Genomic DNA, 14,388 nt, shown 5'->3' with positions numbered 1-14,388 from the left:
GTTAGTTAGTCTGTTAATTTTATACAAAGAGATAGCTGCATAATTCCATTGTCAAAAATATCTTACTGCTGAACATTTTTAATTTTAACTTTACTGAAGTTTTCTGTTTCTTATTAATAATTGCATATTTTCGCTATCGAGCGGGATCAAAAAGAAATACTCCAGTTATAATTTAAATTTATTATAAACATCATGAAAACGTTCCTGGAATGATTGCTTTCAGCGATAGCTCACTTTGAGAATAAAGTTAGAAGAGAAGTATGTACTTATTTGCGCTGCCAAGCCTACACATTGTTTTAACATGAGTTTAGTAATTTTTTTCATTAAAAATTGTTTATTAGGTACTAGTTCATTGTTATTTTCAAGCAAATTTCAAACAAAAGTAGGTTAAAACGGTTATTTTATTTGAGTATTCAATAAATTGCATGTACGATAGATATAGGAATGAAAACGATTAACAGTCTGTGATAATGTATTACAGTTTATTTTCTGTTACAATTAATACATTTGGGTTGTGAGTTACTATCAATCGCATACGACTAGGGAAGTGATGTTAAGAGGACTCAGTAATAACGATTTTTAAATTTATAACGGTTTCCCTGTCTTTCTATTGGCGGAGCTTATTGGTTGATTATTGCTATTCATTGAGCGCTTAATGTTTAATTGTGATTTTGATGTGGGCTTTCAGTGGAATATTCATGCACTCCTTCGCGCAGGTACTACGCGCAGGTGCTTCCCTAGTCAACAAGTCTGCTTCTCAGTTTCCTTTCTCTTTGTTGTGAGAGGGGATCCAACATAAAGACAAGTGAAAAAGTCATTGCAATCTCGGCGCGAGATGCTATAGCGCATTTTTACCATAAGCAATCAGTTAATATTAATAAAAATCTATGGAATTTATGGAATGAATCTCATTAATTTCATTTATTTGATAATTTTTTCTTCATTATATTATGACAATTTTCATAAATATTGATTTATGGAATCGAAGATATGATTCATAAATGAAAATATCAATTTTGTGAGTACTTAATTTTGCAGACTCCATCGATCGTTGTGTTTATGTATATTGTAGCTTCTCTAGAAGATACTAAATCTATATTATATGTTACTTCTAAGAATTTTCAAATTCTGTGGTTGGAGATCTTGATTGAAATCTCCACAGTATGACATTATCGTGAACTAACAAATTTTTGTGTTGATCTATAGCAAGTTTGATAAAAATTTGTATGGGAAAAATCACATTTTGGTTAATTCAATGAATTTTTTCCCAATAATGCCCAGAATTTCCGCACATCTAGAGCTATACAGGAATTGCATGCGAGAAAATCGAGCTCATTATTTGCTGTGGAGAGATATCGCTGCTACAGACGAACGGACAAACCGACGGACGTCAACGCATTTTTTACAAAAAAAAATTCTTTGTCAGTTTGAATAAGTTGTAGTTTATATGGAGCAACCGTTTTCTGTCAAATAGAAGTAGTGTATTAATTTGTTTTCTATTTCAGTTTAAAGTGCCTCAACAGCGCTGGCCATTGGCACACAAAAACAAACATAAGTTAAATAGAGGACTGTTACAAAATCTATTACAATACATAAATTAAATTATATTTTCTTATACAGCTTGGTGGCTTCAAGAAACTCCACGAATTTCCTTATTTCCGTCGGGTAGTTAAGTGTCTCCTTGAGGTTGGTTTTCATATCAAACTGTTGATATGCGGTAGAATATTCTCTGCAGTCGGTGAGGATGTGCTTAACAGTCACAGGAACTTGACAAGTTCGGCAGACAGGACGACTATCTGACGACATCAAATAGCCATGAGTAAGTTCCTTGTGGTTGATGCGAAGTCTTCTTATTGTCACAGCTTCTCTCCTATTCAAAAAGTTTAGGGAAATGTGAGAAGTAGATGGGTGGATGTGATGTAGTGCTGTAGTACTCTTGCTCCATGTATCGCGCCAAGATTTTTTAATTGTAAGCACTATACGTCGAGGGTAAGCGGAAAGAACTTACGAGTTCGTGGTTTGTAGTGACTGCGCAAGCCACATCGGATTCAGTTTTGGAGGCATCCGTATAGAGAATTAGGTCGAAGGATTTTTCATGCAGAATTTCCAAGAATGCTTTCTCTACAAAAACGGTAGAGGATTCGTGTTCATTGTAGATGGTTAGTGAGGTATCTACTATGGGAATTTTTTTTATCAAAGAGGGAGAAAAAGGCAATTAAAGTGGAAAGGTCAACGAGAGGTTGGTATTTTGGAGTAGAGGTGCGAGCAATTGAGGGATTCAATTTACAGTTGTTCGTGATTGATAGGTACGGAAGTAGTGGTAAGTAGCAAATGGACAGGACTAGAAGGATTGGAAGATACTTTAGCAGCATATGACAGGAGAAGAGATTGTCGTCTTAAGGATAGTGGTGGCTCATTAGCTTCAACATTGAAACTAGCGGCGGGGCTTGAGCGAAAGGTACCAAGGCAAAGGCGAAGAGAGGTGTTGTTTACAGAGTTCAATAAGTCAGTCTTAGACTTGGAAACGGACATATGGGTGATTCCGTTCTAACTGTGATATTCAATGTCCTGTATTGTTTTTTTGTACTAGTCATTAATTAATAATCAATTAATAAAAATTTTGTGTTAATTGAATAATTCTTAAGATATTTAAACATTATTTTTATACAATATAACTTGCCACTTAAAGAAAACTTATACTACATCACTTGAATGTCAGTACCGTGTCATGTCCATTCCTAGAATTTACCGATAAATTATTAATTTTTTTTGTCGTAACAAATGATTTAAACTAATTACCTTATAAATTCTAATGTTTATGATCAAACTGAGGAAAATTGATGCACTTGTTGTTTAATATCTTAAGTTACCATGTCAGTACCGTGTCATGTCCATTCCTAGAATTTACCGATAAATTATTAATTTTTTTTGTCGTAACAAATGATTTAAACTAATTACCTTATAAATTCTAATGTTTATGATCAAACTGAGGAAAATTGATGCACTTGTTGTTTAATATCTTAAGTTACCATGTCAGTACCGTGGATAAATGAGTCAGTACCGTGGAACTCAAAATCCGACATTTGTGTCTTGCTCGTGATACTTTGAAGTTGTAGTAAATTCCTCTTAGAGTTTTATTTTTACAGTAAAATAGATGAATAATATGCATAAAAAAGTTAGAAAAGTTAAATTTTAAAATCTTGAAATTTTGAATACAAAAAATCACAGTTAGAACGGAATCACCCATATAGATAATACAACCATAGTCCTGCTTTGAGCGTATGAGAGCTCTGTAAACTCTTAGTATAATTTCTTTGGAGCCCCATGGGTTTTAATTATGTTAAGCTTCTTTCGGCAAATGCCTTTTACATCATGAATATGTTGATTCCAGTTGAGTCGAGAATCAAAAGTCATACAAAGGATTTTGCACTGATTCACAATAGGTAGAGGGGAGTGAATAGATGTTCTTCGAGAGAATTTTATCAGCATGGATTTGTTTCAGTGAAATGATAATCCTAGGTAGGGGGAACTCTCTTGTAGTAGATTTATTGCGTTTTGGAGCAGTTGGCATATAGATGGGACGTATTTACCATGGCAATAAATGAGGTCATCAGCGTATTGGACATATTTTACGGGAGATGGGAAGTTGTCACATAGCTCATTCATTGTGAGGATAAATGAAGCAGAGTTTAATACTGAATCTTGAGGGAAGCCAGTATTTTGTGGAAGAGGAAGGGAGAGCTTGCCGTTTGCGGAAACCCTGAAAATTCTATCAGTTAGGAAATTATGGATGAATGATAATATGTTACCATGTAGATGGTATTGAGTAAGTTTATTCAGTATTTCACTTCTAGATATAGAGTCAAAAGCGCCTTCAATGTCGAGAATAGTTGCAATGACGTCGTGATGGTTATTTAATGCAGATGAGATATTTGTTTGCAAGTTAACAAGGTTGTCGTATGTTGATCGATTACGTTGAAAACCCGATTGTGCATCGGGAATAAGTTTGTATTTTTCAAGGAACCATAGGAGTCTTCTATTGATTATTTTTTCAAGGAGTTTGCACGTAGTACAAGTAAGTGAGTTTGGACGGAAAGACTCATCTATAACAAATAATGTTATAGATGTCAAGGAGCTTGGAGAGGAACGAGTTGGATAGTTTTTTGAGAAATATATACAGAACATCATCAGGACCGGCAGCAGAATTTTTGCAGGATGATAGCGCGCGGTTAGTTCATTTAAATTAATAGCAGCATTGACAGACGCAATATCGAGAGGATTTAGATGGAGTGTGGAGGAGGGCTGAATATGTGAGTTAAGAAAATCGGATGCCGGATTATGAACGCTGAAATTTTCTTCAAAGTGTTGTGCGAGATTTTTTGGCTTTCGGTGATAAGCAGATCGTTAGATAGTAAAGAAGGAATTTTCATATTATTTTTTTTGCCTTGGATTTGTGCAATTTTTATCCAAACTTGACTGGGGTCTGTATTGAGGGTAAGAGATGAAGTATAACTTTGCCAAGCAGATTTCTTTGCTTGACAATAAATTTAGCTTTAGCTTTAAGCATTTGATGTACAATAAGGTTTTCTTATGTTTTGTGACGTCTAAACCTATTAAGAGGATGTTTTGAATCACGTATGGCATTCGCACAATTCGGACTCCACCATGGAACAGCCCTAAATGTCAAGGAAAAGACCGTTTTACCAATATGAGCCTCAGCAGCCGCAAGTATGCTCTTAGTGAACATATCTAGCGTATAGTTTATATTCGTAGAAATGATCAAAGATCATAAGTATGCTTCGGAGAGAGAGGTAAACTCAGGCCAGTTTGCATTTTTTTGCCAGAAGCTTTTGGCAACAGTTTCTTTATTATAGGGATTGGATATGATAATAGGAAAGTGGTTGCTATGTAGGTCATTGGAAACTTACCAAGAAAGAGAAAGTGCAGTTTTAGGGTCACAGAAGCTGAGGTCAATAGCAGAAAAGGAACCTGAGGAGATGTTAAAGTGAGTTTTGGATCCAGTATTTAACAGACAGATACCAGTTGAATTTATGACTTTTTATATTATGTTGCCTATAGTGCGAGTTTGGGTGGCGCCAAATAGTGTGATGTGCATTAAAGTCTCCAACAAGAATGTATGGTTGGCTTACGAATTAGGTCTGTTAACCCTTTTTCATCAAGACTGTGGGGTGGTCCGGTGGAATGTATATAATTCAAATGGTAAGTTTATTGGGGCACCAAGTAGTGACAGCTACTACTTCAAGGTTTGTTGATAATGGGAGATGAGATGAGTTTATGTCGCTGGATACCATTATATACAGTTGGTACGGTTGTAATGATATCTTTCAAAGTATCTCAAATTGCGTTTAAGATCAATTTTGAAGTTAGTTTCTTGGAGACAAAGAAAGTCAGGTTTATGGGAGGAAATGATTTTCTGAATTCTTTGTAGTCAAGGATAAAATCCATCGCAGTTCCACTGTATCAGGGAAAATGTACTTGTTTAGAAAGAAGGGAGAGAGTATTTACTGAGATAATGTCGAGGAGTCAGTGGTATTCCTATTATCAGTAATAGACATTTTGGGAGGACTTTTTGCTCGGGGTGAAGTTTAAAGTTAATTCTATTGATTAGACGTGTAATATGGTTTTTTGAAGACCTTTCTTTTATCTTAGGATAAATCAGGGACAAATCCTCCAGAAGAAGGGTTGTATCCGAAATAAATTTGTTGGCTTCGGGGAGGGGGTCGTTGATGCTTCAGGAGAATCGTTGAATTGTTTATGTATAACGGAGCGTGATTCAGGGCTTATGAAGTGACAATCGTTTTTAGACAGTTTAGACAGATTTTTTGGTCTTCTTTTTCGCAGGGTTTCTGGAGCTGGATGTTGAAAATTCGGGGGGAGGTATTGGATCTGGATGAAGATCAGTAGGAGATATAGACTGTGGTGAGTCGAGGCTGCTGTCATTCAAACGGGGACGTTTTTCGCTAGTTTTTGATAAGGAAATTAGAGAGGGAAAATGAGAAAGGGTGTCATCCGAGGATACTACGGGAATGACTGAAGTATAAGTAGTGGCAGTAGGGTCAGCACAAGAGGAGGGGATGATATTGACCGAATCATTTGATTTGGGAGAGGGATCTTGAGGGATGGAAGTGTTGGGGCATGAATCAGCAGTGTGCCCAGCCTGTTTGCAGAGAAAGCATTCAAGTTTGTCGGTAGAAATGAATATTCTGTGTGTTGTATTTTCATGACTAATGATAGTCGAAGTTTGAAGAGAAAAATCATTATTGGTTGGTAATACGTGAGTTACTCGGCGGAAGCTGAGCACATGTGCGTATTCATAATCAGGTAAGCCACATTTGACATATGATATAGGAGAGGTGAGTGATAACCCTAGGTCTTGCAGTGCTTTCTCGATGACGGAATGGGTAATGGATGGACAAACATTGGAAATGAATATTCTTTTGGTTGGAAATATAAGCCGACGTATACAGATTAAATTGGAATTAACTAGGATGCCTTGGCTGTTTTTTAGAAGTTCATCGACTTGAGTCGTCGATGATAAATAAATGCATATGCGACCGTGTGATATTCTGAATGCGAAAATGACATTTTTAGGAGAGACGATGCTACCTATTGATTTAATGTAGTCCAAGAGTACAGTGTTACATGATAAAGGCGGAGAGTGAATATTTGAATTGGTTTTTGGTAGTGAGGGAAGACTTGACATATTGCTGGAATCTTGTTTGCCAAAATCACAGTCAATATTTGAAAAAAATTAAAGAAATGGATCAAATATATAAAGAAATCTCAGCTCGAAAAAAACCAGTCGGTCTCAGTGATTGGCCTATTGATTTCCGGATACGTAAATAATTTTAAAGTAAATTTACCAAATTTTATTATAAAAAGCTGCTTCAACAATTTGTGGTATCGCATTTTGTTTATAATAAAAAGCGAAGAATTTATTATTGTTGTGATTTAACTTAACGGTCTGAACCTGACAAGGTATAAAGAAAGAATCAGTGTATTCATTTGTTAAGTACTTTTAAGTGAAATTTTCGAAGATACCTGTTATGGTTACTACATTATGTATATAATTGTTTTTTCTTTTTATTCTGATTCTAAATTACAAAAAAACGAACCTAAAGGATTATAAATATTTTTTTTGCAAAGAGGTTATATATGTTTATAACTATTTTTTTGTAATGAAAATATACCTACCTATTTGTTATTTCTTGCTTTTGAAAAACAAAACTTGGTTTCAAACTACCAAGTTAAACAAAATAAAGAAACAAGAAATTTCTAAGGAAATCAGGTAACTAGAGGAATGTCGATTAGCACAGGAGAAGTTGAATGATGGATATCTATTGGAGTCATTAGATTTTTCACTCAGCTCTCTGGACAATAATCTTATTATTAGCAACAGAGTAGACAATCCCAACATCTGTGAATAGTAAGCATCCAAAATGAATTAATTTCCGATGTGAAATATGACAAAAAAGTGACAAAGGTGAAGACCATTACATCGATAGGGCAGACTGCTAGTGAAACAACCCAAGGAAGAGATTTCCTTGGGAGAGAACAAATCTTAGAGAAAGAAGCGCAGATAACCAATGAAAAAAACCACGTAATCGAGCGAATCTGAATGGAATATGTAATAAAAACGTAGTAGTGTAGAAAATGTAGAGTACAGCTATACGAAGACAAGAAAGGAAAAAGGATGAGTTAGTGACCCTGTGGATCGGAAATACAATGAATGAAAAATAATGAAACGAAGGGAGTTAGATCGAAAAGGCACAAAACATTAAGTTTCAACTTCATCATTCCAAGAGGGTTTCCAAAAAAATGCACTTGTTCTTAGAAAGGAATTAAAATGAATTGTTTTGATGTTTTTCAAGGATTTCATGAACGAATTATTGGAAAATTTTGATATCTCGCGTGGGCTGAAAAAAAAAATATATGTTAAACAGTTCCAAACTTGAAGAACAAGAAATAGGAACTGTGTGATTGTGACGTGGAGATCTGTATCATGCCAATACTTCTAAAATATCAGGAGTGAACAAATACGTACCTACAAAACTATGTCTTGCAGCACACTTGGCATTTATGTGAAGCTGATTGGCTAATGAATCATGAATTTTATAAACATATAATGTGATATTCAAATAACTAGAACCATCATTCATTAACATGATATTATAAGAGATACCGTCTTTATACCTCATGATTATACTTTTTAGAATACCGTAAATCACATGAAATGTGAGTATTTGAGGTTATAGTTCATTCCGTTTCTCCATACTTCAAAATAATATTAACCCAACCCCAGAATTCAATAACACGAACTTACCATCATAGGCTGTGACGTGAATGATTGATTCACTGACAAATCTGCCACCAGATTGAACACATTCAAAGGTAGCCAACTAATGCAGAAAATAAAAGCTATCGAACCCAACAGAAGATTTGTTTTATGAAGGCGACGTCCTCGAAGTTCACGTCGATTTCCATGGGAATGTTCTTCACTTGTAAATCCGCTAGCAAAACGGTGTCTCAGTTTATAAGATATTCTAACGTACGCAACCTGCAAAAAAGATTGAATTTGAATTGATATTTGTAATGTTTTTCCGAATAAAATAGCATGGTACAATCTTTTGATATGGCAAAATTGAAGTGAAATCAATATACGATCAACCTTGTGCAATCTTAATTGAATAGTTCATTGCAAGTGTCAAGGAAAGTTGATGTGCAAAATTTTGTTTTTTTATGATATTGGCCGACTTTATACGGAGAAACGTATACAAGAACCCGTTAATTCATTGTAACAGAAAGCTTTTTCCATCCGACCAATAGATAGTACCAAATTATATTTTAGTTAGCTGGATATTGATTCAGAAACTGAATATCTGAATTAAGAAATGGAGAATTTATACAGATAATCAAATGCATTATTGCAAATACTTGATTAGAGGTGTTAATTCATTATAGCGCTTTACTCTTCTAAGAGAACTCATCTCTTAAAGATCCCATTGTATTTGCTAAAAGATAGCTATCAACCAATTCCAACTTCCAAAATAAATCCCAGCACATGTTGAAACAATATTTTTATGATACGATATACATTTTAGACGCACTGCGCTGGAACTAGTGATTTTTAATCCCTTGAGATTTGCCAACTCGGGACGGGGATATTTCAGGTAAACAAGAATAACATTGAGAGAAATTAAGCACCTTATACACTGCGTAAAATGGGAAAATCCAAAAATTTATAAATTCTTTAGGTTATATTATGGTAGGTTAGGTTGGGTTATTCAATGTAAATTCACAATTTATAAATAAAACTGTCCGGGGAGAATAATTGAGATAAATTTAAAATGATTAAAAAACATTTTACATGGATGGCACTTATCTCCGAAGTACTGTTTGTTATGTGTTTGGAATGTGAAATATTTTTTACTGAAATATACTGTAATTATATATTTTATTTTTATTTTTCATTTCATAATTGAAGTGCCGAGATGCATAATCTTCCGTCATGAGTTGTCTAATCTTCATGAAAATTACGATCACGGGTTGACACATTGTAACAGAAATTAAAATTTTATAGTGGGTATTAATATCCCGAGTTAGTGCACGACCTGTAGACGATCTACATTTTTGAATAGAAATACTGTTTATTTGGAACAATCAAGTAGCGAATATACTATAATTCATTAATTTTTCGGATACTAGAGATTCATACAAAAGTGTACGTAACTTTTTTGTAGTTCTTTTTCTCCTATAAACGTGCTCATTTTAAGAGGTCATTGATCAGTTTTTAAGTGGTAAGCTGTGATTACTCAACTACACTCATTGGTGTTTGAATGATAAAAGTTGGATAATATTCCATTCATACATTACACAGAAGTTCAGAAATTTTAAATATTTTCACTCCATTGAAATAATAATAGAAGTGAGGAGAAAAAGATAATTGCATTCCTTTTATCCAGATCGCACATCTTTAGAATATTTATAAACGTGTGTGAGTCTTAAGAGAAAGAAGCATAACATTACAAGTAATGAAAATAAATAACTCGACATTCAGTTTTATTTTGAACAATGCTGAGAGTTCACCTTATTTTGTTTGAGTACGACGCATACCAACATAGAAATTGGTTACAGAACAGACGTATTTAAAAACACATTAGGTGAAATAATTTGTTTAGAATTCATCCATTATTAAAAAAGAACCTGTATATATTATACATACAAATCACTGCCAGCACTTTTCAGATTCTTGCAAAACTAGAAGAAGACCGTAGAATATCAAATGTTATGTTGTATACATATGGATAGATCAAATAGTCCAGACTTAACACCGTTTGGCATGTTTTATAAGGAACATTGAAAATATTGAGAATATTTAAACAAAGAATGCGCATTAATTTATGAACTGAATTTAAATAAAAATGATGCTATACTAAATAGTTTGACTAACTCGAGAAAGCCAGTTAAATACATTGAAGATTGGTCAATATATAAGTGCTTCAAGATAATTCAACATATTCGTGTAGGTTCTCCTTAATTTTCTCCTAAAAATTTGAAACATGTTGTAATTCTCATCTCAAAGTGTGTATAGAAATTCGAAATCAGAGCTGCAAAAAATGTGAAAAGGTCTCTTTGAAAAGAAGTATATAATCTATTCGTATTATATAATAATAATGATAAATAATACATTCTGTATACTCTGTGTACATCTAATTTTATGTAATTATATGGAAAAATTGGAATTGGTGTTGTGTATAAAAAAACATTTGCATTCTTTTTCAAAACGTTAGAATGCTGTTTCTATTCTCATACAAAAAAGCTACAGCTGGATAGATATTAGTTTTAATTTGTCTGCGGAAGAGATATTAAACGCGCTTTAATTCCGCAAGCCAGGATTATGGAATCCCTAACAATGAAGTTGTGTCATTATTTCCAATTTAGGAAGGCTATTCAGATTTCTATGGAGAATTCTGGAATATAGGTATCATCCATTTCATTCTTTGCCTTTAATGTATTTCCAAGTCACTCGTAGAATTTGAAAATAGTTTGTATTGGAAATCTTATCTAAAGATTGTGACTAATATTTCACTTCATAAACAAATATCGTCAACAATTCATCAAAAAATTGTTAAAGCGATTCATATAATAGTTGTTGAAGTTATTTTTGTTGTTGTTCTTAAGCAGCATATATTTTATTTATTGGGAATTTTCTTAAATATAATGAAACTATAATTGGGAATTGGATTGATTTTAATTCATTGAAATGCAATATTTCATATTCGATTGTCACCAAAGTGGATCCTGATATCTCTCGAACTTTCAAGCGATATTCTAACATATTCAAAGTAATTATTTGTAGCTGATAGAAAACCATCAAAGAGATGTTACGGAAGCTAGACCCCAGCTTCTCAGAAATGAGGTCGAGTCATAAATGCAAAATAGGGCCATGCCGTAAATAAAGACAAATTAGAGAAGAGTAACTGTTGGAATAAAATTATTTTTTTCATATCAATATATTTTTATTGTTCGTGCTGCTTGGGATTCCATGTTTATGGGATAGAGTCTGCGAAATCTTTGTATCCACTTTTGCAGTTACGACAACATAAAACTGTAATAACTCTTTTATTTCCTAAGTATTCAACAGAAACGTCGAACTGCCTTTTAATCGTAACAAATAGTAACATAAGTACATATGAACATAGTTTTCTAAGATTGGTGTTTATCATATTTTCTATTCTTATTATGTCTATAATTGAATTCAATTTTTTCTAAGTTTTTTTATATTTGCCCATGCTAGATGTGCCCTAAATATAGTAGGAATTTCAGTTTTGCTGGGTACTTAAAAAACTATGAATATCACGATTCAAATTTTTATTAATTATTCTCACTTTTGCATTCGACAATCGTCCAAATTTTAATTTCGTTCTAAATTCGAAACAATTTTTGTAGCAAGTATTGCCGTCAAATAAGTTTTTGAAAATGACTCGGAGTTTATCGTAAAATAATTTATTTCAGTTTAACGTGCCTCGACAGCTCTGGTCATTGGCACACAAAAACAATCATATGATACATAAGTTGAATAAAAAACTGTTACAAAATCTATTACAATACGTTATATTTATTCTCTCATACAGCTTGGTGGCTTTAAGGAAAAAAGAAGAAAAAATTTCCTTCATTTCCGTCGAGCAGTTAAGTCTAAGGATGGTTCTTATATCTGTAACATCTTCTCCCCTATTCAAAAAGTTAAGGGAAAGGTGAGAAGTAGATGGTTGGATGTTTTGTTGGCAAGCTGAACTGGGATTTCAGAAGGATTCTTTGTGGCTTCTTTAGCATGGCGATCTGCAGATTCGCTTCCAGCAATTCCAGTGTGCGATGGAAGCTAGATGAGAGCAAGAACAATGAGAGTTTGGTGGATGTCGTGAATTTTTTGGACTATTGGATGGTCGGTGTAATAGACTGTATGAATGAAAGAGAGTCAGTACATATGGCGATGTGTTTATGGGAAGGATACTGTATAGTTCACCAGTATAAACACTACACGTCGAGGGTAAGCGGAAAGAACTTATGAGTTCGTGGTTTGTAGTGACTGCGCAACCCACACCGGATTCAGCTTTGGAGGCATCCGTATAAAGAATTAGGTCGAAGGATGTCTTATGCAGAATTTCTAAGAATTCTTTCTCTACAAAGACGCTAGAAGATTCATGTATATTGTACATGGTGAGTGAGGTATCTACTATGGGAATATTTTTGGTCCAAGGGGGAGAAGAAGGCAAAGAGAGTGGAAATGTCAAAGAGAGGTTAGTATTTTGAGGGATAGAAATCACATTTATTCGTCAGTTAGTAGGTACGGACGTAGTGGTAAGTAGCGAATGGACAGAATTAGAGGGATTGGAAGATACTTTATCAGCATATGACAGGAGAAGAGATTATCGTCTTAAGGACAGTGATGGCTCATTAGCTTCAACATTAATACTAGCGGCGGGGCTTGAGCGAAAGGCACCAAGGGCAAACGCGAAGAGCGGTGTTGTGTACAGAGTTCAATAAGTCAGTTCTAGACGGACATATAGATAAGACTACCATAGTCAAACTTTGAGCGTATGAGAGTACTGTAAACTATTAGCAGAACTGTTTCGTTGGAGCCCCAATGAAGGTGGCTGAGGGTTTTAATTATGTTCAGCCTCTTTGGGTAGATACCTTCGTAAAATAAATGTTTCATTTTATTCTGTCTTTTCTTTTGGTCGCACAGACACAGAAGCTAATAGCGAACTGCCTCAAAGTCGCTCAAATATGAATAATGGTCAACCATATGTCGTGATAGAACAAATTCAAGTTTAAATTGTTAATTGGAAATTATTATTTTCTCTAATTAAAAGGCAAGTGTAGCTAGCTTTTATAGTTTTATGTATTAAGAATTTTTTCAACCAAGACTAATTGCGTAGAACCTGATTTCTTACATGAATTATTTTTTTCTTCAAAATTTTCCTTTGCAATCTAGCTGAAGTTGAGGCATAACTCCTTTCCGCGGTTTCCACAATTTACTTGGGATCAAACGACAAAAAGTTAGATGTTCTGATATACGTGATTTAAAGACCGATGTTTCATACCTCGCACACCAGGGTATTTGACCGAGTGCTGTGAAAAGGTCGCAAAAACTATTGTTCTAGTAGCAAAATATAACCAAGACCGATTTCGGGCATGAAATGAATAATTTATCATACAGGGTATTTCGGAATATCACTCTAATATCTCGGAAAACGATTCTATAGGTAAATATAAGAAAAAAAGTTGGTATAACAAAACTCCCAAATACGCTTCGTCATGTTTAGTTTGGTCTATACGTATTTTATCCTGATAAATTGAATAAAATAGGTCTGAATATTTACTTACTGAATATTTTGGATTTAAGAAAAATTCGTCTCTTGTAGTGACATACGAGGTGAAATCATAGCATACTAATGGAAGATCTTATGAGCTACTTTCATATCATTGGCCACAAATTCAAAGCTGAAGAATAAATCGCAAGCGCCTATAGATCACCTCTTATAGTTATTTACTCATTCCCGAAAAGCTAATTCAGTTTTTATTTAACCTGAGAAGAGATGTATAAATTATGATATATAGAGTAAATGTGAGTGGGAATCTCTCGTGCGAGACACGCACATAACTTAGGTAACATTTCGCCAGCCTTCAGCCGGCTCCTAAGATCTTCCAATTACCCTTCGTGTCTTCCACTTCAAGATTACCAAGATAATTGTTTAGAGCACGAATTCTCTCTATATAAGTATTTATTTATTCAAGTAATAAGAAGAAAAATGAATTCATTGTACCTATTATCAAACAAATGTTTAATGAAAACAAGAACAATTC

At 34.0% G+C, this 14,388-nt stretch overlaps 1 protein-coding gene across 1 annotated transcript in view; it reads right to left on the bottom strand.

Annotated features, from left to right (window-relative positions):
• LOC130891014 (neuropeptide F receptor) overlaps positions 1 to 14,388 on the bottom strand; it is a 131,069-nt gene that overhangs the window by 6,415 nt on the left and 110,266 nt on the right. The window contains exon 5 of the mRNA XM_057795476.1: positions 8,345 to 8,578. Within this exon, the coding sequence (XP_057651459.1) occupies positions 8,345 to 8,578 (234 nt within the window). The remainder of the gene's footprint in view (positions 1 to 8,344; positions 8,579 to 14,388) is intronic.

This window comes from Diorhabda carinulata, chromosome 3 (genome assembly GCF_026250575.1).
Source record: "Diorhabda carinulata isolate Delta chromosome 3, icDioCari1.1, whole genome shotgun sequence".
NCBI lineage: Eukaryota > Metazoa > Arthropoda > Insecta > Coleoptera > Chrysomelidae > Diorhabda > Diorhabda carinulata.
This window is presented reverse-complemented; position numbering and strand designations above follow the sequence as displayed.